The sequence below is a fragment of the Culicoides brevitarsis genome, chromosome 2, assembly GCF_036172545.1.
Source record: "Culicoides brevitarsis isolate CSIRO-B50_1 chromosome 2, AGI_CSIRO_Cbre_v1, whole genome shotgun sequence".
Lineage (NCBI taxonomy): Eukaryota > Metazoa > Arthropoda > Insecta > Diptera > Ceratopogonidae > Culicoides > Culicoides brevitarsis.
In genome coordinates, this window is record NC_087086.1 from 25,633,810 (window position 1) to 25,660,603 (window position 26,794).

At 28.3% G+C, this 26,794-nt stretch overlaps 3 protein-coding genes across 4 annotated transcripts; all 3 read right to left on the minus strand.

Moving 5' to 3' along the window:
- Positions 1-6,009: 6,009 nt before the first annotated feature.
- On the minus strand, positions 6,010-6,423 carry LOC134828814 (cuticle protein 19-like). Its single transcript, XM_063841801.1, has one exon. It carries the CDS (start codon positions 6,421-6,423, stop codon positions 6,010-6,012), a length of 414 nt encoding a protein of 137 aa, XP_063697871.1.
- Positions 6,424-8,689: 2,266 nt separating this feature from the next.
- Positions 8,690-13,979, minus strand: LOC134829223 (uncharacterized protein DDB_G0287625-like). 2 transcript variants are annotated; one of them, XM_063842221.1, is made up of 5 exons: positions 13,869-13,979; positions 12,816-13,001; positions 10,823-11,007; positions 10,299-10,761; positions 8,690-9,037 (listed from the first exon to the last, which is right to left on the minus strand). In XM_063842221.1, the coding sequence occupies exons 2-5, from the start codon at positions 12,843-12,845 to the stop codon at positions 8,819-8,821; spliced, it is 897 nt and encodes a 298-aa protein (XP_063698291.1). In that variant the 5' UTR covers positions 12,846-13,001; positions 13,869-13,979; the 3' UTR covers positions 8,690-8,818. The 2 variants fall into 2 exon arrangements, with proteins under 2 accessions (XP_063698291.1, XP_063698292.1); XM_063842222.1 differs by having other exon boundaries at positions 12,816-12,984; positions 13,869-13,967.
- Positions 13,980-19,155: 5,176 nt separating this feature from the next.
- LOC134832062 (cuticle protein 19.8-like) lies at positions 19,156-25,734 on the minus strand. The gene is made up of 4 exons (XM_063845950.1): positions 25,622-25,734; positions 19,727-19,837; positions 19,454-19,646; positions 19,156-19,398 (listed from the first exon to the last, which is right to left on the minus strand). Exons 1-4 carry the CDS (start codon positions 25,622-25,624, stop codon positions 19,283-19,285), a joined length of 423 nt encoding a protein of 140 aa, XP_063702020.1. The 5' UTR covers positions 25,625-25,734; the 3' UTR covers positions 19,156-19,282.
- Between the last annotated feature and the right edge of the window lie 1,060 nt (positions 25,735-26,794).

A 26,794-nucleotide genomic window follows, 5' to 3' on the forward strand; every position in this document is an offset into this window, starting at 1 on the left:
AAAACCACTAATTGTGAAAAAGTCATCATATTTTTTCAACTCTTCGGTCTTTTTCCCTATCGCGAGAAGAAAGAAGGCCAAAACAACAAACTTTTTATTTTCTCTCGTGTCATAAATCTCATCCTGGTTCCAGTTATTTTTTCTTCTACAACTTATTTCATCATCATTCAATTTAACTCGACGGAAGGCATAAGTTACGCAACTTTAGCACTGATTTTCGGCTCTATGATTGCCTACTGCATCTTACAAACCCAATCGTATTTCACTAGAAAAGAACAAGCGAACATCTTTAAAAACATGAAAACGGTCGACATGATTTTCCAATTTAATTTATCCGAAAAAATTAAAAGTCAAAATGAGGATTATGGATTTTCTTTGATTTTGAACATCGCAATTCTGACAATTGTTACAGTTATTTTCGCCATTTCATGCATTCTTGACTCGAATCTCGATGCAATTCTCACCTATATTTATATTTTCACGAAATACGTTTGTTACTTGAAATGTTTGGAATTTTTGATGTTCCTTAAAATGATTAATCAACGAATGAAATTGATAATTAGTAATTTGTCGCAAATTTTAAGCAATAATGGGATTGAAAAAGTAGTGAAAAATAACTTTATTAGCATTATTACAGTAGAATCGTCCAAAATTCAAAAAATATTTAGTTTGAAGAAGATTTATTGCAAATTATGGAAAATTTCATTGATGGTGAACGAGTGTTTTGGATGGAGTTTGCTCATTATTGCAATTGTGATGTTCATTTCATTAACTACAAATTCTTATTGGTTGGTACTAAATGTGATGAATTCTAAAAATTTTTATGTTTCGTGGTATGGTAAGATTTTTTTTCATATTAAATTTTTTTTTTATTTTTTTAATACCTCTTTATTTTTTTTTTTTTTAAATTAATATTTTAGAAAATTTGTTACTTTTGGGATCCACTTTGTACACTTTGCTGCTATTCACAAAAGCTGCGGATGAATGCTTGGAATATGTAAGCTTCAAAATTCACAAAAATATCTTTCTAAAATTTATTTTTATTAATTTTAGCAAAAAATTATCGTACATAAACTGCAACAAGTTACGCATGACTATGAAGATTTGGAACTGAGTGCAGTTATTAGAGAGTTTGGATTGCAACTTTTGAACAGTCCGATTCAATTTACGGGCAACGGATTTTTTAACATCAATTTTTCAATGGTTGGAAATGTAAAAACTTTTAAAATTTGTCTTTTTAAGCATTTTACTTTTAAAATATTTGAATTTAAGATGGTGCAGTTGATCGTAACATATATGGTTTTGTTGCTACAAGTTCAAGTTTAAGTTGAAATTTACGATGGTAAAGTAGTTCTACCACTTTTGTATCCCATTTCCCAAAATAAGATGACGTAAAATATCGTTTGTTGCAAAATCTGAAAAAAAAAATATCTACAAAATGATCAAAGTAAGACCGCTTCAAAAAAAATTTACCTCATTAAAAAAATTAAATAAAAGGAAATATTTTTAAAAAATTAAATTATTAATTTGAGTTAATAAATTTAATTTTCAAAATTTTATTAAAAATAATTCAACAAATTTTCATTTTTTTTTTTAAATTAATTTTGATTTTAAAATGCAAATTTTTATTGGGGATCTTACAATGACGTTTTGAAATTTGCTCAAATTGGAATTGGAATTGTTTGAAATTTCAACAAGTGAGCGACTCAATACAATTTATTTTTAAGGAATTGTAATATCGTTCCCAAATCGTCATAAATGGTTTAAAATTGTAAACAAACTAAAAATAACTGAAAATGTAAACAATATTCGTTTGACAGCTCCTGTCAAAATTCCAAAAAATTGTCTTTTCAACAATTTCAATCGTTTCAACAAAAATTTTGCTGTTGGAATTTCCAACAATTGTTGAAACGAAATCCCATACAAACTTTTCAACAATTCCAACAATTCCAATTCAAATTCCAATTCCAACAGTTTCAACACTCATTGTGAGGACCCCATATGAAAATTTAAAAATTTTACTTTTGAAAATTTAATGAAATTTCTTAAAATTTTTGGTATCCAATTTTTTGGATTCGATAATTGATTTTCGAGTTTTTAAAGTTTTTTATTCCTTTATGAAGTTTTTTTTTATTGAATTTCATTTGGAACGGCCTTAATAAAAGTTAAACACTTACCCCAGTAAAAGCGTCAAACGAGATGATCAAATATCCTCCAGCAGTAAATTTAACAGGATTTTTGAGCAGCACAAGATAAAAATACTCCAAATTCGGCAATCGCTTTGTGTGAATTAAAATGTAATTGACTTCTGAGTAGCAGCTTTCAGCAACATGACACACAAAATATAAAACTAGTATGATGCAAATGATATAACATCCTAAAACTTTGGATAGAAAAACAAAAATAAAAATCAGAATTCAAAAAATCAAATCAAAAAAATTACTTACACCATGAATTATATTTGAATATCACGATGTATTCCGTGCACCAAAACGCACAAATTGTCAAGTCAAAAAATAATTGAAGCAGCACGATTAAAAATGAAAATCGAAATCTGTAACTGATAAGTTTACAAAAATTGCAAATTTCAAAATAAAAGTCTTTCAGATGCTCCATAGCACGCGAATCATTTTTTCTTTTCAAAAACTTTCGAATTTCCTTCAAATTTTGCTCTACGATTTTCATGTAAAACACAACTTGCAAGCAAAACAAAAAATAAACTACTCGAGGCACTAGTAACAAAAACCAATCCATCAGAAATTTCGTATAATACAAAATTGTCAAATAATTTAGCGAAAATATAAAAAAAATTAATGTCCAAAAAATGTTGTGGTTTTGAAATTTTTTACTTTTCTTGTGAAAATTGACATTTAAAAAATTCAAATTGATTAATTTTGTGAGTGTTTGAATTTTTTCGTGAATTTCCACTTCAATTCTGGATTTAAAAAATGATTCCAAGACAATTATAATTAATGCAAGTTCATTCAATGCGATAAAAAATAAATTTATCATGTGACTTCCATCAGAAATAGTCACAACACTTGCTGTTTTATACACGAAACAATCAATGTACAGGAAATAAATTGGAAAAATAAGTAAAAAAATTAACCAAAATTTTGAGAATTTGTTTCTTTTGAATTGTAAACCAAGGAAATAATATAAAAATTTTATTTGACTGTTAAGAGCCATTTTACGGAAGGAAATTCTTTGCAATAGCTTTAATGTTTAAACTTCAAATGAATGAAATTTTTATTTTTTTTTTTTTTTATAAAAAAAAATGAATTTAAGATTTCCTTTGAGAGTCATTTAAAGCTATTAACAACTGATGACTTATTATTGTAAGAGCTTTTACCAGTCCTTGGAACAATATCATTTTTTATTTGTGGGGTAAAAGTATATTTAACAATAATTTATTAACCATAATTTCTTTAGAAAATTATTTATTTTCCTTAATATTTTCGAATGAAGATTTGATTTACTTTTTGCAAAATTGTTTTTTTTTTAATTTTTACTTATGCATTTTCTTAAAAATGTGTCGGTTTCAAAACATTTATTAGTCGGTTTCAAACAAGAAAATATTTGAAAAATTTATGTAAAATTGATTGAAAATTCAGACAACTTCTAAATTGACTACATAAAATGTTTTTTCCATAATTGCCCCATAGTTTTTCTTGACAATTATTATTTATTTTCCATAATTTTTGTCAACAATTATTTATTTTCCATAATTTTTTCGTACAATAATTCAATTATAGCAATATATGGCAATAAATAGTATTGAACAATATTATTGTTCCAAGGCTTGCCTTTTACAATGATTGTTTATGAAGTACGTGATAAAAACTCTTGATAGGATTAAAATATACTTAGAAACAAGTACTCTTGAAATTTTACAACATTGATAATAATTATTTTTTAATATTTAAAGAAAATCTTAAAATGCCATTCAATCGCAGTCATTTCACAAAACGACAAAAATATTTTTAACCTTAGGCGAGTGCAATTTTTAAAAACTTTTCCTATTTTTTTTTATACAAATATAATCTTACCAAATTCTATTTTGAAAAAAATATAGAGTGTCCCACTTGATTTTGGGTCACGATTTTCCCCTTTTTCCTACAGTTGGCCTGTTTTCTACCATTTTAGACCATTTCCTACAATTTTTTTACACTACTTCGAACAAAAATATTTTTGGAATTTTTGCTCGTTTTCCCCCCGTTTCCAAGACATTCTATCATTTTTATACATTTTGAATCATTTTTAGCGATTTTGTAGCATTTTTACAGCCATTTAAGCATATTTTCTAACCTTTTTCTACTGTTTTCCAATACTTCTCTTAATTTTCCAGTACGAGCTCATAATGAGCATTAGACAAGGAACAAAATATAGGTATATAAAAATTTTACGACTTTCACGAATTCAATCTAGAGCTTTTTCAAAACAATTGAAAAAGGTAGCAAAAGAATAAAAAAAAAACTATTAAACCTAGAAAATCTGTCAAATATTAATTCAAAAAATCAAAGCAGATATTAAAAGTGTTTTCTGTTCTGAGATCTACATATTTCAAGTCCTCTTGGCCATGAATTGATGAAATTTTAAATTCTTAATATTTACAAATCCATTGGTTTTTCCTGGAAAAGTTTTAATGATGCTCTTAGATATGTTGGTCAATATTTCCCGCTTTCGTCTATTGAACAACAAAGTTTGAGTGCGACTAACCAACAACACCAAGCATGCTTTGACAATTTCGCAAATCTAATTTTGGACTTGTCTGTCCTCCAAATCGCAAATTCGTCTATCTCTGCTAGGATCCATGGTCTGATATGATACTGCTCGATGAATGGCCGCAAATTGACGGGATAGAAAGAAGGATTTCCGGAAAAGAGAATTTGATGCAATCCATTAATTGTAGCTTGACGATATGGAATGGATATGTGTTTAGACGTGCTTTCTATGAGCTCATACATGGCAATTAAAAGTGATTTTTTATAATGCATGTAAAATAGTAGGAAAAAGTATAAAAATATGCTAAAATGGCCAAAAAATTGTAAAAATCCTACAAAATCTCTAATGGACAAAAAAAATAAAAATGGGGCATAATGCGATAAAATGTCATGAAAATGGGGTAAAATGGGAAATTTAAAAAAAAAAAATTAACATCTTAGAAAAATTAAGTCCGAATCCAGGACTCCAAAATGAAACATTTTTAAAAGTTTTACTTACCTTTTTTCGTAAAATTACTCCACATTATGTTATTCTAAGCATTGTGATATTAACTTCTTTTTATCTTCATTCATGTCCATCCTATTGATCGGGATAAAAAAGAAGATAATGACAAATCTCGTGATAAATTAGATCCATTCTTTTTACCCCTTTTCAAGACATAAAATTAATAAAAACATAAAAAAAAACTTTATTTTTTTATAAAAATTGAAGAAAAACAGAATCACAACAAAAAAAAATAAATCTATAAAAAAATGTTTACCTGCACTCTTCCTGAGAAACATCGTGAGAAATTTTAAAAACTTGATGCAATTTCGTACCAGGATAACATGATACTTAAAATACAAAAATTTCGTCCTTTTAATTTTTTTCTGAAAAAATATTTCTTAAAATCAAAAGGACAAAATTTATACAGAAGTCAACTTCAATAATGACTTAAAGAACCACAAAGTCAAGTGTTTAGACAATGAAAGTCTTTTGTTATTGAAAAGATTCATATAAACAACGTATGAGGAGAACAGGAATAAGTTGGATACAAAAATATTTCAATCCAATCAGATCCTTATCGAAGATTTCTTGTAAGAAAAAATATTTTTTTTTTTAACTAGAAACCAACAAAAGTTTTTTTTAATAAATAGAATGGATTTTTATTGAATAGATATTTATTACAACAACAACAACATTGTATAAAAATCCAATAAATTAAAAGTTTTATTGCTAAGCACTCAAATATTTACTGCTAATGTGAACATTTAGCACTTTTTAATGCCCAATAAATCAAAATAATTACAAATGTTGCACTTTTTGGTAGCTCTCTGCTGGTTTATGGTGCTTTTCGTGGAATTGTTCCTCCTTGTATTGACCAAATTGTTGCTCTTCCTTGTGATGATGTGGCTTTCCGATGATTTCCACGACAGCATTGAAGCCTTCCTTGTCATTGGCGTGATATTTTACGACACGATGAGTGCCATCTGGCTCCATCAACGAATATTCGCCAACAACTTTGTCTCCATCGCGATGTTCCCACGCTTCTTTCATGTCTCCCGTATGGGGATCCTTCACTCCGTAGGCATATTTGTACTTTGGATAGTGATGATAGTCCTTCTTTTCATCCAAACCGCCTTCGCCAAATCCTTGGGGACGACCAGAAACCATCAAGATTCCAAAAGTAACCAAGATAACACTCACAAAGAATTTCATTCTTAATTTTTTTTACTTTAAACGATAAAAAAAATCACAATTTTATTGCACTGAATTGTAGTTCAAAAGTTGTTAATTGACTGATGATTTTTTATTTAATTGCTGCACTTTTTATAGTCGGCACCTGTAATACTTTTGGAGTTATGAACCTGAACCTGACATGCCGACCGACGCGAGTTTTCCCTTTGGCGACCTTCACACATGCAAAGTCTAAATATTTACTTGATCATGAACTGTTAGTGGAGTGTAACGATCGGCAAACAAGCAAAATACAAAAAATTTAAATATTTTTTATGGCTTGTTGATTTGTTTGGCATACATTGGGCTTAAGTCAGTAACAATTTTGATGCAATATCGAATAATTTTAAAAAAGGGTTCAATGCAAAAAATATTTTAAAAAGGCCAAAAGGTATGCAATGTGCTTAACAAAAAAAAAACATTTTAACTCAGAAAAACTTTTTGGGTTCAACAAAAAATAAATTCTGATAAGACGGATTTTTTAAAGAATTTAAAAATAAATAAAAACATTTAAATATAAATATTTAAAATAAATAAATTTTTAACTAAAAATAAATAATTAAATAAATTAAATAAAAATAAATTTAATTTTTTAAATAATTTTTAAATAAATATTTTTCACCAAAAATACAAAAAAAAATTATTTCTATATGAAAAAAATTCTTAAAAAAATTATTATTTTTTTTCTACATTTAATTTTTTTTAAAATTTGTCAATTTTTCAACACTTTTTATTTTTTTTTTCTTTGTATAAAAATAATTAAATCATCTAGAAAGTTACCTTTTATTACAAGTGACAGTCCAGGAAACCACCATCAATCTAACACAGTCGTTAGAAGATATTGTTTGACAGAATATGACACGTCAAGGCCAGAATTATTTGAATATTGAAAAGTGAATGAGAGAGATAATTCGCCATTACACATGAGTTATGGGAAGGTTTTTTTTAGTAGGAAATGCTTGTTTTAACATAGAAAAAAACAACTTTAATTGGTTTTCCTTTATCTTTGGCGCGTGACATTTGGATAAGGTGAAGTCTGTTAAATAATCAAAATTTTGTCACGGAATCATTTTTTTTGAATAGAAACACTTGCTTGAAATAACGGTAAGAGTCAAATATTTTGTGGGTTTCGTGATTTTTATCTTTGGCTTCCACACTTCGCATGTGTCCACACTTCGCATTACTAAAGAATTTGGTAGATAAGATATGAAACTTTGTTGGATTGAAAAATTTTGCAACATTGTTTTAAATAATTTTTAATCTTAATGAAATGAAAAACTATATCTTGAAAATTTTTTAATATTTAAAAAATTAATTTATTTTAATTTATTTTTTTTATTTATTTATTTATTTTTATTATTTAATATTTAATTATTATTTAATATTTTATTTGTTCAAGAATTAAATATTTTTTTTCACATTAAATTTTTGGACATCCTATCATAAAAGAAGATAATCACAAATAATCTCACAATGAATTATTATCTATTCTTTTACCCTTTCTTGAGAACATAAATCTAATAATAACATAAAAACCTTTAAAAAAATCTTATTTTTTTCACAAAATTGAAGAAAATAGAATCAAAACAAAAAATTAATCCATAAAAAAATGTTTACCTGCACTCTTCCTGAGAAATATCGTGAGAAATTTGAAAAACTGGAATCAATTTTGTACCAGGATAACAGAATCCTTAAAATACAAAAAATTTTTCTCTGATCCTTTTTTTGAAATACAAAAAAAGGTAAGAAAAAACTTTTTTTTTTTCAATAAATAAAGGACAAAAGTTATTTTTAACAAAAGTCGACTTAAATAATGATAATAAAGGAAACCACAAAAGTCAAGTGTCTGAACAATTAAGATCTTTTGTTACTGTAAGGAAAAAATAAACAAGGTATGAAGCAAGCAGAAAAATAAGGAACATGATTTTTTTTGTCCTTTTGGATAAAATTTAATTGAACAAATATTTTTTATTTTAATTTTTTTACATATTTTTTTAAATTTTTATTTTTTTTTTATTTTATTTTTTTTTTTTGTAAGAATTAAAATGAAAAAAAATATACTGCATTCTGAAATAATTTTGTGACTATTTCCTTTTAATTTTAAATTTAAATTAATTTCCCTTATTTTTTTTTTGTTTCTTTTATTTTATTTAAAAATTGATTTTAGACTTACCTTAAAAATTTTCTTCAATAAAAAAAAATAAATAATTATTTCTAAAATATTTTACATTTTATTTACACAAATTTGAAAAAAATACAAAATTTCAAAAGCAAAATTTTAATTAAAATCCAAAATTTGCAATTTAAAGCATTTACATCCATAGTCGTCATTGCTTGCTCAAAATGTTTCATATCAAATTTTTATCATTTTTTTCTATTATTGCTTATTACTGACCGCATCTTTTGTACTATTGTTGTTGTTGTAATTTTTAGTATTATTCGTATTGCTATTATTGTTATTAGTATTTGTGTTATTGGACGAGTGATTGTTGTTGCTATTATTATTGTTGTTGTTGTTGTTTGGATTCGCAGAAACTGGAGCATTATTGACATAATCAAACGACTTTCTTGGCACTTGTTGTTTGTTGTTGTAATACTGCAAAAAAAAATAAGATAAGTTTTTTTTTATTTAATTAAATTTTATTTATTTATCGGTGAGACAGACGGACAGCTAGAGACCCATCAACCGAGATTACGCAAGGAGCAAATAAATCACAAGTGTCTGCAAAAATCTCAGGTATGTCGTCAATATGAAATTTTTATTTTTATAAATTATTTATGTGCGAGTAAAATTTATTCCCTTTTTAAAAATCACTCGCATTGAGTTGACAAGAATTTGCGAACGCACTAAATTTGGCATATTCTTGTAAAGGTGCTGTTGCCATGCCATGCCAAGCCAAAATGAATTAATCGCTTTTTTAGACATAAATCAACACACGCCTCTCAAATCAGCTATAAGATGACAAATTGCAAAATAATTATACAGATAATTGAGTCTATAATTTGAAGCGAGTTGCAAGCAAGCAAGAAAAAAATAAAACAAACATTTAATCTGTCGTGTTTCTCTCTTTTTTTTCAAATTAATAAATAAATAAGAAGAAAAAAAAGCATAAACGGAGAAAAAATATTGCAAGTCGAACTAAAAGTTCATGCAAATATTCGAAAACGTTGTCTGTTTTTGTGACGACCGATTTTATGAAATTATGGCCAACAGCGGACAGCATGCTTATTAATTAAAAAAAAAATATTTTGAAAAAATTTTCTCATAAAGCCGAAGAAGCCGGTAGTGTTGTACCCGCACCGCGCAATTTGTTTTTATATTTGAGCAACATGACAAATGACATGACCCAATAATTTTTATAGCTATTTTTTTTGCACAATTGAGGCGATGTGACAAAAACTGCTAAAACTCGTTTGGATCATCTTCGAGCAAAACATTAATAAAAAATAAAAATAAACATTAGGAAAAAATATCAAAATTATTTAAAAAATAAAAAAAATAAAAATAAAATTAAAAAATTAAATAAAAGAAATTTAAAAAAAATTTAATTATTATTTTTTAATGAAATTTTTTTTTAATTTTTTATAATTAGGTATTTATTAATTATTTATTAATTGTTTTATATTTTTAAAATATTTAACAATTCTTTTAAAATGTTGTTAAAATATTTATTTATTAATTTTTTAAATATTTTTTTCTGTATAAATATTCTTTTAACATTTATTTTTTTTCTCTTTTAAAAATATTTTTTAAATAATTTTTATTTTTTTTTATATTTTATTTTTTAGTTTTTTTGAGAACCGAAGAGACCGAAAAAATTTGCAGAAAAAAATTTAAAAAAAAAGTAAGTACTCACGTTATACGGCACATTTTCATTAAACTTTTGTTTTTCCATCTCGTATGCCTTGTACTTTTTCAGCTTTGCATTGAATTTTCCATTGGGTTTATCAAAATATTCACGTTTGTACAGATATTTATCTTTATTGTAGTTGTTGTAGTCGACTTGATTCGTCTGGAGATGATGTAACTTCGCGTCGATTATCGGCACAACGGCATAGTATCTCAAGCCAACATTGGGAATGTATCGCACTGAGAGACTAGGAACGTTGTAGTTGTTATTGCTATTACTATTGTATCGCCGAGTGTCATCGAAATACGATGATGGATGATGATGCTGATAACCTACGACTTGACTTTGCGGCTGAATGTTATTGTTGTAACGACCATTATTATTATTATTATTGTAGCTGGGCTCTACAACGGAGTTGGAGAAAATGTCGAAACCTCCACGTGGCCGCGACGGAGGGGGAGGAATGTAACTAACGAAGAAAAAAATCATTTAAAAAATTAATTTTAATTAATTTTTTAGAAAAAACTCACCGATAAGGATTTGGATTGGGAATGTCATCGGATTGATCTTCCCAGACTGGAGCTGGTTCCCGGAACGGTGGCTGAGGCACGGGACGCTGTGTTGACGTCGGCGGAACGATTGGTCCCGTATTTGTGTTGAAATCGACTCTGATGCCGCAAGCGTGTTGTGTTACAATCACTACGAGAGTCAGATGCTGCGGTGATTGTGTGTGAACAAAAATAAAAATAAAAAAATCGTAATAATAATAAAGTGTTATAAATGCTATAAAATAGGCGTAAATAAATTGAGCACCAGAAAAAATGTAAAACATCAAGTAAGTTAATTATTAAATTTTTTACTTAATATTTTTTTTTTTTTTGAAGTGGAAGTTTACTTAAGCAATGGACAGGTAATTATTTTCATTAATAAGAGTGATGATTTTTATTTTTTTTTGTAATTTTATGGGCTTGGACGTTCTCGCGCTTTTTTGTAACAATTTTTCTGTAATAACTATAATTGTGATTGAAATGACGCCCCTTCTAAGATGTTTCTTAAAACAATTTTATGTAATTTTTTTTATGTATAAACGCTTCAATTACCACTTTTTTTTTAAAGAGGCCACTTATTATTTTTTTTATATTTTATAAATTTATTTTTTTTTTGTAGGCTTTTAAAAAGAAATTATTTTTTAGAATAAGATTTAGATTTTTAAATTAATATTTTTGAATTTGAAAAAAATTAAACAAGAAGAAATTTAAAAAAAATAAATATTCGACAATTTTTTCTTGCTAAATTCTATATTTTTCCACGTTGATAAGATTCGTGTAATTTTAAAATAAAAGTAAATAAATTTGCTTAACTACAAAAAATTTCTTAAAAAACTATTCATTAGTTTTAATAAATTTATTTAATTTTATCAAAATTTTTTCTAATAAAAATAAATTTTAAAAAAATTTAATTATGTACAATAATTTTTTATGAAGTAAAAAAAAAATTAAAAAAAAATTATTAATACCTAATTAAGATTTTAATTTTTTAAATAAAATTATTAAATTTTCAAAAAAAAAAAAAATATTTTCAAAATTTTTTTTTTTTTATTTATTTGTTGAAAAATATTTTTTTTTTTTGCGAAATTTAATAATTTTATTTAAAAAATTAAAATCTTAATTTTTAATAATTTTTTTTTATTTTTATTTTAATCATGAAAAATTATTTTACATAATTAAATTTTTTTAAAATTTATTTTTATTAGAAAAAATTTTGATAAAATTAAATAAATTTATTAAAATTCATATACCTAAATTTTTTTAAAGAAATTTTTTGTTGTTCAGCAAATTTATTCACTTTTATTTAAAAATTGCGCGAATCTTATCAACGTGCAAAAAAAAAATAAAGAATTTAGCAAGAAAAAATTGCCGAAATCCCGAATTTTGTTCATTGTGTCGGAACATTATTCTGCCATTCGGAACGGCCTAATATTAATGAGATGCAAAGAAAAAATTGGTCAATTGGTTCGCAAGAGAGGTCAAGAAATTCGGTATTATAATGCATTATCGAGTCTCGAACAATGCAAATTATTTATGTATTATTGTTTTTTTTTCTATTCGACGCACACTGCCAAGACAAGACAATAGCTTCATTTTTAAATAAATAAACAAGCATCTGATTATCATTTAGCGCGTTATAGAACACAATTTCCTCCATAAATTGATCTTCGAAACGAAAAAAAAATTCGTGATGTGCCAAGGATTTTGACCCCATTTACGGTGCACATGTGATATTTCATCATCGAGCACCTCATTCACTTTAAACAACAAAAGATTTTAATTAATTTTGATATCGGAACGCATGAACTGTAAAATTGTTTTTTATTTTTCAAATGTTGCATAACGAACTATTCTGACGTTGTTGGTATTTATTTGTGGTGTGATGGCACAAAAGAAGCCACAAACCAGGTAAAAGGTCAATTATTTATGCATCGCACATCTTTTTTTTCGTCTTCGTGTCGCATCGCATACTCACCAAATAATATGATATCACATAATTTGCCATGGTATCCAATAAATAGAAAATTGTATGGGTAGTAGGACAACAATGTCGTTGAATATTATTTATGTGCTGTCTAATGTAACATTTTTTGTAGCTGGTTTTTCTGCATATGTTTTTTTTTTTATTTTATATTTTAACGCTTCTTTAAAACAAAAAAATCTGTTAAAAAAAAATGAACATAAATTTTATTTTTATTGTGTGAAGCTAATATTTTTTAATGATTGCACTTGTCTAAATTGATTTTTTTTTTGTAACGTCTCATTAATGATTTTTTAACGTTTTAATTTTTTTTCTCATTCATCATCATCATCATCGATTTTTTTCTCATTAAATTTGTTTCATTTATTAAATTTTGCAAATCAATCCTTTCACTAAAAATTAATAATTTTTCCTTTGAGACAAAGTTCTCTAGACACACTTTGTTCATTCAAGAAAATTTTAATGAGCTTATTATCACAAATAAATTGAATATCATCAACAGTCGCGGGGCACGAGCAGCACAATGGAAGGTAATTAACAAGATTATGCGAGAAGATAACTAAAAACTCATGATTAATTCAAAGTACACATAAAATGAGGCACCACGACTTGCTGCTGACAAGATGCGTATGTAGGAAAAAAAAATCCACAATTCATTAAAATTAGTTAGTTTACAATAAATGTGCTTATATAGCGAGAGACGCTATCATTGTTGGCTACATGAATGATGTAAGGTAATTTTTAAGCACAATAACAACATTGAAGGTCACCCGCCAGCAATAACATCGCGCAGAACAAAACGAACAACGATCTTTAACAAGCTACTAAATGTTAATGATGATGATGAATGATACACATTTTTGTTTGTTTTGTACAACAAATTAAATATTCATTGATTTTTTTTGACATCCTATTTTTTTTTGTCTATCTGACAATAACTTTTTTATAAAATTAATTATTTTTTGTGACACTTCACGAATCTTCTTTAATTAATTTTTTAAAAAATATTTTATTTATAAAAAAAAAAATAATAAATTTGTATCTTACAAAACAATTAGGATTATTAATCGTTTTCGTGATTTATTTAAACTTTGCAGTTTTTTTCTGTGTTAAATAAACAAATTCACCGAGTGTAATGAAAAAAACAGTCACATTCGCGATCGCGACAAAATTCAACTGAAAGTGAAACATCGAAGTAAGCTAAGTTGATGCTATATGCGCCAGAGTACAAGGGACAGACGTACCAATGCTGCATGTGTGGCTTGCTGTATAAAAAAGTATACGTTGTCGTATTTGATGTGTATTCGATGGGAATATGTACCATCTATGGCATCGCGAGTTGTCTAGTCGAGTACTACGTGGTCTAGTAAGTGATTATTAGCTAGGGACAGGGTTTTATAAATTAAAAAATACTCGAATTTCTCTAATTAAAAATTTCATGAAATAAATAATATTTTGTGTTATTTAGAGTTAGACTTTTATAGAATAAAAAATTTAAAATTTAAGAACGAGTTTCTGAATTTTAAAACATTTATAAGGCCTTTTTATCAAATTATTAAAGTTTCATCTCCAAATGTTAGCTCCATGTAACTGTGTGATACTGCAAAATCCTTGTTATTACTTGTGGCAAGCAATCGGCTTAACTTGTGAGCCAGTTGCATTGTAGTGCAAAAATATTTTTTTGCCGTCTTATGCCATCTTTTTGATTTTTTTTCCAAGCAACGAAGGAATAAAGTCATGCAAAAAAAAAATTACATTAGTGCCAGTCATGCAAAAAAAATTACCTTAATGATTTTAACTTAAATTAAACTATTAAAAATTTTTCTGTTCGATGAAAATTTTAAAATATAATTAAGAACCTAAGTATTTTCAATTGTGGAAATCATAGTCGTTTTCTGGCAAACCAATTCAAAGTTTTTTGAGATATTTTTTAAAAATTACATGAAAAAATTCATAAAAATGTTAAGCATTTTTAGTTTATTTTCAAAAAAGTTGGTCCTCCCAACAATAAATTTTAAATATTTGATCATACGGGATGAAGTATTCCAAAAATAATAAAAAAAAAATAAATCTAAAATTTATTAATCTTGACCAGTTGCATAAACAGACAGTTCATCTCTTGCACATCCAGTTCTTTCTTCTCTTTTCATTTCAGCGTTTAACTTTTACATTCGATTGTGAGTTGCTAAAATTAGCTAGTTCGTTGTCTATGTTGGAGTTCATTTCGTTAGAAACATCTTTTGCAGCATTACGTTTTGCTCCGCTTAATTCTCTGTGTTCCATCTTCTCGTTTTCCTTAGTGTTTGACAAAATAATCACATATTGATCACAGTTTACCAAATGTTTGTTAATGAATTTTCTTGTACTTTTAATCCCTAATTTGAGGTGACGACACTGCTTAATCTATTTATATCGACTATAGCATTACATGAAATCCCTGCTTTTTTATATAATGAAAAATAAAGAACTTCTTAGGGTTTTATTATAAGTTTTAAGTTCGCTGAATATTCTTTAAATTAGCAATAAACTGTCTTGTTCTGAGTAAAATCATAGTGCTCGACTACGTTATCGTAGGAAACTTTTCTCATGGCAAAAAATCACATGAAACTTTAAAGTTATTGAAATTATTTAAAATTAAAATTAAATTTTAAATTTTATCATATTTAGTTTTGCAGCGCTTTATCATTTTTAATCTTACCCATTACAAAATTTATAAAAATTTTTCATTTTAAAAATTTTTATGTTCAACTCATAAATCTACCGTTTAATATTTAAGATAAATGTTCCTACCTAATTTCTGTACGATAAACTTACCGGTCACGCTATGAAGCCAACACTTTTATTTTATTTTTTTTAGTAGGTAAAATGTATCAGAAAAACTTACACAGATCATAAATAAAATTATATTTATGTCTGAATGAACAAAGAATCATTTTTTAAAAATAAATTTCGCAAAAAAAATTAAAGAGAATTCTATTAATCTTTAAATCATAATTCGCTGATCTAATTACAAATTTTGCCCGAAGCTATTTAATCCATGCTAATTCATTGAAAGCTCATTCAGAAGACATTCTATTTTGGTTTAAAGCTACGAAATTGAGTTGTTTGGGTTTTGACTAGACATAGCGATTTTCTCTATTTTTTGAAAGTCCGTAATCGGGATCGGAATCGGGATTTTTGCTTGAAGAATCAATCCAGAAAGAAAAAACTGCTTTTTTTGTCGGGAAATAGGCAATTCGGGATTTCCTGTCGGGAATCGGGCTTTTTTATTTAAATTCCAATTCGGGAATTGAATAATCACTAAATTGAAACTTGTAGGCAAAAGTACATTTTAAAAATTATAAAAAGCATAACAATTAAAAATAAACAAGGTTTTAGAATGTGCATTGGGGCATTGGAGCTTCGAGAAACTTCATAGAAGCTTCGAGAAACTTCATAGAAGCTTCGAGAAACTTCATAGAATGTTCGAGAAACTTCATAGAAACTTCGAGAAACTTCATAGAATGTTCGAGAAACTTCATAGAATCAATCTAGAAGGAAGCTAAAATGTCTTCCCTTTCGATTCCCGATCCCGACTGCTTTTTTTTGTCGGGAAATAGGCAATTCCCGCCGGGATTTTCTGTCGGGAATCCTGTACCGCTATGCCAAGTTTTGACGTCAAGTAATCAGCTTATTATTATTAAATTATTAAAACAGATATTTTATGACATTTTTTTTAAAGCAGATACAAAAAAGAAGTCATTTCATGAATGACTCTTTATGCGTTTATGACTCGATAAAATAAAACTATTTTTAAATATATGCGAAAAATTCGTACGCGTATGCAATTCAAGTGACTCAAGTGAAACTGGTTCATGTTCGTGCATGTTGTAATGAATGCATCTCAAGATCGTCTTCTTTATGCAATACATACATTAATTTTATTGCTGTAAATTAGCTGTCTGACTTTAAATACATTTATCGATGGAAAATTACTTTACGACAAGGTCTGATTGCAGGGAGATTTAAACGATACGTAAACGAGGACCATCAGCGTCTGTCTTATCACAAAAGCGAGGTGTGACGTAACATAAGCTCATTGAAAACATATCAGATTACCGTAAAAAAAGTATTTTGCATTGTTCCAATCGACTTACTGTTTCAATTAATTCTTTACACAGCATTTATCGTCATGTAACATTAATAGCAACACATTAAGATAATATTGTTAAACACTATTTTTTTCTCCGTGCCTGCATTTATATAGGAAATGAACGACATTCGCTTGTACCTTGTTTTCACTTTTTTCTTATTCTCTCTCACTTTAAACATTCCTTATTATGATAATTTCTTATATGTGGAGAAAAACAATAGGGCAAAATTCGAAACTGCACGCAATCAAGATAATCACGATGCAGATTCGAGTCGTCTAGTCTTGGCGAAATTTCCATAAGTAGTCGTCGTTATCATCATCGCAATGTAGACGAAAGAAATTGGATGTGAACACGACATTGGGTGTGATCGATATGACATAACAGGTGTATTTTATGTGAATATGAGCATATACTGGTTGTTGATAAAAGTGCATTCAATGGGGGCTTTTTGATTGCAAGGTGCTGTTTATAATTGGTTTTTTAGCGATAAGATATTGTTGACTCTTGTTGACCCAAAAATGATTAATGAAAAGTAATTTAAATTGCAGTGATAAGATTTCTTAAAGAGCTCTTGAGTGAAGAAAAAGGTGCGATTAACAAACAAAATGTTCGTTGTATTTAACCGCCACTTAAAATAAACTACATCAATCAGAGTATTTCAGTACCTACTATGAACAATGATCAATTAGATGTGCTGCCAATGAATTTGTTTCATCAACACATTTACTGCAGTAGGCCTCAAAAATAACGACAGACATTAATTTTATTAGTTTAAAATCCATGAAGGTCTTGGAAATTGCATTTTACAGTCCATCAAATATAATTTTTGGAAATACGAACACTTGGAGGATTAAAAGAAGTAAAGAAACTGATCTTCATCCAATGTTGAAAATCTAATGGAGTACTTATAAAAATTTTGAAAACATGTGGTCAACATATTAGTTATATAAGACACAGATTCCTTAATGACATTCATAGGAAGCTTAAGTTTGATTTTCCTTTCAGGGATATTATTGCGAGTGCTTGTGAGTTCCATTTTTAAAGTTATCAATTTGGGATGTACAAAATCGACATATTTTTTTTGTATGTATGAGCGAAAGTATTTGAATGGAAAAGCCTTTTTGTCGTACCTGAATTTTTCTTTAAGTTCCAAACACGTCTTTAAAGCTTGGTTGTCAGAGTCCGATTGTTGGCTTTTTTTTATTGAAGGCATTATACTTTATGGTTGCTTTAATTTGACTTTTTTTAAACAGCTTAACGTCGTTAACAAGTGACAATTTCTGAATTAATGTCCTTTGGCGACTCATATCGACTTGCAAATACTTTGTTCGGAACGTTGGGTTTTGGTGTATGAATTAAAAATTACTTTTTCAAGAATTAAAACTGTTAATATTCCACGAATTTAAAGCCTAAAACTGATTTCAGATTTGATATGTTTTTGTTAATGGTTTCAGTCTAGATCTAATCTTTTTTAAAAATCAAAATTTTATTCCAAAGCTTACCTGAGTTTCTCCTGGAAATTGTCGCAAAGCCTCCATCCACGAAGAAACAACACCAGCTTCAAATACTTCCCCTAACAACAATCTGATACCGATGAATTTAATATTCAAATGCAAATCGTATTGACATTCTTTGTTCATGCGTGCCACTTTGTATACAAAAATATGCAAAAATTTAAAGGAAATAAATAAAATTATGGCATATCAGTAACAAACAAACAAAAACACTTGCTCGTACGTACGCCGTTGTCTTTCGACATGCAAAATTCACATGCCCGAGATAAATAATAATAATTTTTAATTTATTTATTCATTAAAATATTGTAATTTTATCCGATTCAATCAAAGATGTTGTTGTTGCTGTTATTGTGATGTCAGACAACATTTGGCTTAGATCACAGTAGACTGGATGATTGAACGGCACATAAGAATAAAATGCTGCTCCCAGTAGTAGACGCAAAAGTTAATTTATTCAAAACGCAACAATGAAAATCTCGCTTCAAGGAGAACGAGCGATGTCTTCGATTTATTTAGAGCATAATAATATAGTTGTTTTTATTTTTTTTTTTAATGACACACGTTCGTTCGGAAAGAATCCCTGTCTCACGATACGAGGAATAAACTAGTAGATTAATAAAAAAAATGCTTTGTCTCGGCGAGTTATTATGAGAGACGAAAAATTTACTCAACGTAGGCGTAAATATAATTAACGTTGATTATTTTTATTTTAATTCTTTTTGCGTAATGTTCGGAATAAAGTTCAAGAATGTCACCTTGAGCGCGCGATTTTTGTCCTCTCCAACGATGATACAATTTTTTTTCGGTTGCCTCATTTTCGGCTTAGCACAAATGCAATTGGTTCCGCATGTCGGTATGGCTTCACGGGTGGCGATGGTGACGATAGCTCGGAATTAAGTCGACCGAAACTTTGAAATTGTGTGCTTCCTACAATTTTTGTATATTTTAGATAAAGTAAACAATGAAACGCGACGAGATTCACCTGGCATTCGTAACTTGATGGCAGCTTTGAAGCCACTTCCCTTGTCGACAGTGTAGTACACCGTGCGAACACTTCCTTCTGGTTCAACGAGACTGTATCTGCCTTGCACAGAATCTCCCTTGCGATCTTCCCAGTGATCCATGACGACGCCAGAGCTCGGTGCATCGATGTAATAGCGGAATGAGTAATCAATCTTTTGTTAAAAAAAAGTAAGTATAAAAAATTATTTAAACAATAAATTAAATTTATGCAAAAATTTAGGTTAAAATTCACCTCATTCTGTTTGTGACCACTTTTGAAATCGGTGTAAAATTGTGTTCGCTGCCCGATTGCCAAATTATTGACGTACGATGTGATAACAATTATTATAAGCGTCACGTTTTTCTGTAAATTATTTTATTTTTTGGAGTGTTTATTTTATTTATTATTGATCATTGAAAAACGTAAAAATTGATTTTAAAATGCATTTAAATATGAAAAAAGTTTTAAGCTGTTCGTCGTCTGTCAAGTCTGAAATTCTAATTTAAAATTTCAAATTTTTTGTATAATTTTAAAAAAAATTGTTTTTTTTTTACTTCTTTAAAAACAATTTTATTTAAATTTAAAAAATTTCTATTTTTTTACTTTAATATTTTTTTTATATTTAAAAAATTTATTATCAAAATTCAAATTTATTCTCAAAAAATATTTTAATTTTAGAAAATGTTATTAATAAAATTAAATTAATTTAAAGTTAATAAATTTTAGTATGAAGTTTAATTAATATATTTCAATTCTTTTGAAAATTTTTATAAACATTACTTTTTAAAATAATTTTGAGCTCATTTCATATAAATTATCAATTAATTGAAATTAAATTTTTAAAATCGAAAAAGGACTCATATGACTTTGTTCTGTTAAGACTTTCCCACTTTCTTCACTGCAGTATTTACGATAAAGTGGCATCATTAAAAAACGTCATGACCGGCCTCCAAGCAACCATCGACTTCAATTACTTTTTATCACGCTATCAATAAGCTTAAAAAGAATAATCCGTAACCCTTCTTAAAGTAATAAATAAAAATTTTGCTTGTAAATATTGCTTCCCCATAAATAAGCAGGAAACAGTTAAGATACTACAAAATATTGGATGTTATTCTTTTAATATTCTCTTTTCATGGGCTATCATAAGTTGATATGTTAACAAATTAAAGCAACATTCAAGGTGACACTGGGACATTCAACTGATTAATTTTATGCATATTTGTTCTTCCATTTTTATCGAATCTGGTTTTATCGACACTCGATTCAAGTGCGGAGTAATCAGATGATCAATGTTGTTGTTGTTATTGCTTTTACCCGCATAATTGGGTTCAAGTATTTTTTTTCTTGGTCATGAGAGATTCTTGAGTTACTTAAGAACCTTTTACAGGTATTTTGCGTCGTAGCAAATTTTTAATAACAATCCTCATTAAATTCCCATCTTTCAGATCATCCACCATGGAAGAGATTAAAAGCAGAACGAACATCGTGAAATACAAAGAGAAAAGTTGAACGTACTTGTTCTACCTTGAACGTTACTTTGCACTTATTTTGCCGAGTTATTTATAAACATTTGTTTGTTCAAAAAGTTCAAGACACGAAACGACTTCCTCCACTTGTTTCCTCTTGCGTTCTCCAATCGGATCATCATCATCAGTGAAAGGAGGATTCACCACGAAATCTGCTGCTTTAATTTGATGCAATTACCGTGATGGCTTTCAAAAAGTCTAGTGCACGCAAAATTGCACAAGAATGCGACGAGAAAAATGTTGTTGTTCATATCACAAACGAAGGTTGCATGATACCTTTTATTGGTCCCTTTTGCACGATGATACGGAACAAAGAGAACGTAGAATGTCGTTGATCTTGAGTCAAATTGATGCTTCGTTGGCCGCACAAGTTGTCATCGAATTTCTTCTTGAATGGCTCACAGTTTCTTCAACGCAAATCTGATATTTCACACAATGTTATCCCAAAATCACACTTCATTAACTCACCATTCAGAAAATAAAAAATACAATTAAACGTGTGTGGAGCAACACTCCATAAAATAAATACAAAATTGATGCCTGACATAATCAAATGCTTGATCAACAATTATCCAAATAGATCAACATGATTTTTTTTTCTCTTCACATGGAACTGTTGGCGATGCTTTAATTGATGAAAACAACTCGTATTGCGCGTCTGTCCATAAATGTAAGTGATAAATTTGACCTTGTCAGTTGTTTTTAATTTTAAGTATTTTTTTTATTTGTTTACTTATGTTATAATCCAGTTTTCAGCTCATTATTGTTTCATTAATAACTCTATGCCGATGTGTGATTATCTCTGTAATTGTAATTGTCACAAGTGTTGCGTGAGAAAAAAATAGGTTTTGGAATTGGTTTAAAGGAGTCTGTCCGCAAAAGAACATAGAAAAAATGAATAAGAGACATGGATCAAGAGTAATTCAATTCAATTTAGAACTTAAAGGAATAACAAGTGGTAATTAAATTTTTTTTTATTCTTTTTCTATAGGAACTGATTCAAAAAATGAGATTTTTTTCACATTTTTTTTCAACTTTTGCAGGCACATGAAGTATTGCAAAAAAAAAAACTAAAGAATTATCGGAGAATTTTAATGAAGGATTTAAGAATCATCTTCATACAGACATAAAATCTAACAAAATCATGGAGATGTTCCAATATTATGAAAAAAAAGCTTTTGTATTTCCGCGAAAAAAATAGAATGATTAATTTAGATATCGCTGATTTAAAAAATGAATTTTTTTTCAATTTTTTTTTTCAACTATTGCAGGCAATCATGCTAGACATAAAATCTAACAAAATCATGGGGATGTTCCATAATATGAGATTTTGTATTTTGAACTGATTTTAGATATGGCCAATGAATAATTAAGAATGAATTCCTATTTACTGATGTATCACTTTATAAACTGATAGGTCTGAACTGAAGGAAAACCAAATATTTAAAGAATGGTCGAACATCGAACGATGAATACACGAAAAAAGGAAAACACGATGGCATATCGATAGAATACATATTTTGAACATAGTTTATAACTTACATTCTCGTTTACAAGATGATTAAATTTGATTTTTCCGCCATACTTGGTCAAAATCGTAAACTCCTTCCTGAAAGACCGCTCGTTTCAAGTGGCGATTTGTGACAAATTTTCTCCTAATTTTGCGATTCCCTTCGGCACGGCGCAAGACAGCGTGTTATTGCCAATGCTGGATAACATTTTTACAGCAGATCAACCCGACATAAGCCCCTGCAATCGTGCGTTATACGCTGACGATACCGCACTTTTTGTTTCGTCGCCGCTAAGAGCCGATATAGGGACGCAATGCAGACACAAATCTCGTATCTACGACACTGGAAAGTGACATTAAACATCGAGAAGACACCGTCGCACACGTGAAATCCCCCGACGTCCTTTGCGTGTCAACGGATCGAGTGTCGCATGGTCAAACGAGCCTGTGAAATATCTCGGGGTTTTGTTCGACAAAAGATTAACACTTCAGCAGCACGTAACTTACGCAATAGACAAGACAAATACGGCAGGTCGAATCCTTTATTCATTGCTCAACAAAAAGTCAAAAATGAAAACAAAATTGACGTTTAAACAAAATGCCAATTGGCCGTTGCCCCGCTTCAATCAATGACATTTTTGTCATTTTTCATCTAAAATTTCATGCTCAAAAATGAAATACGCTCTCGTCAAAAATCAAAAGTGTAAGGCTTTCTTACGAACTGAAGTGTGAAAAGTGTGTGAATCTATGTCGATAAATTAACAAAAAAAATGAGTCCATGATGATATTCTTGTGCCATCAATTAAAATTTAAAATCTGATCTCCGTCAAATGACCGTCTCACATGAAAAAATCTGTCGGAACATCCATCTTCATAAAATTAAAATCTTATTGTTTTTTTATTAGATTCTTCTAGTTCAACAATGTTGCCAATTCATTACTTAATTTTTTCATAAGTTCAAGATCATTTGAAAAAAAAAATTCAAATCGAAAGTATTTTCAAATATTTTTTTTCTGCAAACTCACACAGAGCGATGATGTCAAAATTCGTTACCTTTTTAAGTTCAACGTTGCAGTTTTTTCTCTGCAACCGCAAAATATTTACAACAACAACGACAACCACTACGTTATTGTTAAATGGTGAGAAAAAAACTGGAGACTTTGACATTGTTTTCATTCGAGTCAAAGTAATTTTTATTTTTTTTTCTATGCTTGTATATTAGTTATGCGCATGTTGCTTGAAAACTGCAATTTTGTCAACCGTCAAAACAATTTATGTATTTTTTGATGTCAATGATGATTTTTTTTTTCGCGGAGGTGATATAATATCTGCGTTGTCAGTTAACATGAAAGGTATTCGCGGATGGAGGTGTCTGGTAATTTTTCGGATAAAATGTTGCAATTTGGCGGCAAATTCGCATTTATCATTATTTCTCAACTGCTTTTTGAGTGAATTTTCAAATTAAATTAAATTAGAGAGATAAACTTTCAGCAAGCAAATCATTACACACGAAAATTTGTAACATTAGCATGATATATGTTCGGGCTTGGGCTTTTTACTTATATTTTGTGTTGTATATCATTCCGTGGTCCGAAAGTAATGTCCAAACAAGTTTATGTGTATTTTGAGTTAAATATGTTTTTAACCATTATTTAGACATTTGTCTGCACTAATAAGTGAGCCAACCTTTTAGATTGTGCTTTCGTTGCTGTCGTTTACGGTCGACATGGACAGTGCATGTCGAAGAGAAAATTTTTAAATTTTTATCACGTACAATCATTTTATAACGTATCATGTTCGTGTTCTATTGCAAAGGCAGACATTTATGCAGCAAAAAAAAATCGGTTGGTATTATAGGAAAAATTTGAATATTCCTTGCATAATATTATGACGGTGTTGATAAATGGATTTTTATCATGACCCTTTTGGAATTTTTTGATTTGAAAAAATATTTTAAAGATTTTGATGAAATTCGAATAAAATTAAAGTTTATTTTTACAAAGTAAAAAACTATAAAGTTGCAACTTTAGTAAAACTAGGATTAATTTTAATAAAATCTATTAATTTTTTCCTGAGTCAGTAGTAGAATAAATCAATTAAAACTATGAATTTAAAAAAATATTTTTTTTAAGATTTAAAGTTAAATTCCTAATCCTTTTAAAAATTATTGTTATTTTAATTAAAAGATTTTTACTTAGTTTGAATAATTTTTTTTTAATTTTTCAAAAATATTTTATTTATTTCAAATTTAAAATTAGTTTAATATTTTTTTTTGTTTTATTATTTTTTTTTTATTTTCAAAAAAATATTTAAAAAAAAAATTTAAATTAAAAAAAATTAAATAAATAAAAATAGATAAATTAATTTAATTAATTATTTTGATAAAAAATTAAAAAAAAATAAATAGTTATCAACTCAGTAGTGAAACTTATTAAAATAAAAAAAAATATAAAATAAAAATAACATAAAATTCCAAAAGGGGTCCTTTTACCATCAAACCCACTAGCACACTGTCTTTGTGCCAATTATACAGATTTTTCATTGCATACAATAAAATGAAATGCAATCCAGGAAGGTTTTTAAAAAGTTGCCTCTCTATTGTTACAGCAACAATAATAAAGCAGAATTAAGCTAAATAGCTGCATAATCTTTCACTTTTTTTTCCTAAATAAAATCCACTTCTGTAGATACATCACAAAAAATACATTTTATGGACATTTTATAATAACACAACAAAAAATAATGAGCCAGAATTACATCTGGAGAAAGTTTCGATTTTTTATGTAAATAAATCATCCAAGTTGTGATGGAAGGTAAACTTCTTTTTTTTTTCGTTGCATGTCTCATTGATGTAACTCCGATAAATGAATTACGCAAAGAAGAATAAAAGATGCTAAATTGTCGTTAATTTCATTTTCGTTTTTTTTTCAACTTGCACTTTTTTTGCGGCAATGAGATTTGCATTTAAAATTGATCGAAATCAGTGAAAATTATTTATTTATTTTTTTTGCACGACACGACAGGTTTCTCTTGATCTGGATTAATTTTTTAAAAATTATTTTTTAACCTTCTTTTGTTCGTGGAATTTTTTTCTCTCGGAATATTTACCATCGTAGCGTTCCAGGATTTCCTGATTTGTTCTAAAGATGATTAAAATATTAACTAATCGCACGGCGGCGCGTCGTGATATTTCACGTTAGAATTCTTAACTACGAATGTTTAACATTTTAAAATATAAATAATCGAAGAAGCAAATATTCCAAATCATTAACAAGTAATTTTAACATAACTTTTTGAATACTGAAAGAAGTCATGTGATTGAACACTGAGGAGAAAACTTCCTGGGAGACACTGAAAACTTATTTTTTTCTTTTTTTCAAAAATTTTTCGAAATTAATTAAGTGAAATTTTATCAAATCGAAGCTCAGAAGTCAAAAAAGTCAATTTTTCACAGTGCAGCTTTTTTGTAAGTACATAAACAATGAAGATCTCTTAACTGAGCTCACGCTTACAAGTGTAATTATCATTGTTGCAATATGGCTCCATGAATCAATAGAAATAATAAATAATGTTTTATAGCTTTTTTTTTGTTGCAGGTTGTGGTTTTTTTATATCGTTTAAAATCCCATTGTGTTCAATAGCTATTAATAAACGATTGAATGGAGGAATTCAATCATACTGAGGATCGCGCGCATGTTCGATCATCAATTGTTGTCTCCACGCAAAAAAAAAAATCAGATACAATTTGAATAAATATGGGATGTCGCTGTCGAGACCTTGCAACAAAAGCAAAAAAAAAATCAGTCTCACGAAACAAATTTTTCTTTGCCTTGGATCCAATTTTTTTTCATCGATTTCAAACGAAAGAGACAATTTCTTTCGAAAAAAAATCACACACCCTCTAACATGACACGTAATAGGAGTCTCGAGAGTGAGAGTGTGCGCAAAAAACTAATTGTAAGTGCATTGACACACATTATCTGCGCGAAACAAACGATTGAAATAACCGGCTTGCATGTGAATGTAGGTAAGTTGGCTATTCAAAAAAAAAAGTTGTAAACATGCATGTTGCCGACACACACACACACGAGATTATTCGGTAATAAGTCACATAGCAGTTTTTTTGTCTATTCTTTCACTCTCTCAGAGGCATGTTGCATTTCATTCGCGTTACTTTATATCGTTTATGCGAAAAATGTTGCTGCTGGAACGACACGCCAATTTCCTTTCTCAAATATCATTTGAATGTGCGTTATTTAATATGAATGCAGTGCAATGAGG

What these genes read in the sequence shown, in the direction of transcription:
- LOC134828814 (XM_063841801.1), bottom strand. Translation starts at nt 6,423, where the DNA reads ATGAAATTCTTTGTGAGTGTTATCTTGGTTACTTTTGGAATCTTGATG.
- LOC134829223 (XM_063842221.1), bottom strand. Translation starts at nt 12,845, where the DNA reads ATGGCAAATTATGTGATATCATATTATTTG. An exon ending in ATGTGATATCATATTATTTG is followed by an intron (nt 11,008 to 12,815) that starts GTGAGTATGCGA and finishes CAATCACCGCAG; the next exon opens with CATCTGACTCTCGTAGTGAT. An exon ending in ATGAAAATGTGCCGTATAAC is followed by an intron (nt 9,038 to 10,298) that starts GTGAGTACTTAC and finishes TTTTTTTTGCAG; the next exon opens with TATTACAACAACAAACAACA.
- LOC134832062 (XM_063845950.1), bottom strand. An exon ending in GTGGTCACAAACAGAATGAG is followed by an intron (nt 19,647 to 19,726) that starts GTGAATTTTAAC and finishes TTTTAACAAAAG; the next exon opens with ATTGATTACTCATTCCGCTA. An exon ending in CATCAAGTTACGAATGCCAG is followed by an intron (nt 19,399 to 19,453) that starts GTGAATCTCGTC and finishes CAAAAATTGTAG; the next exon opens with GAAGCACACAATTTCAAAGT.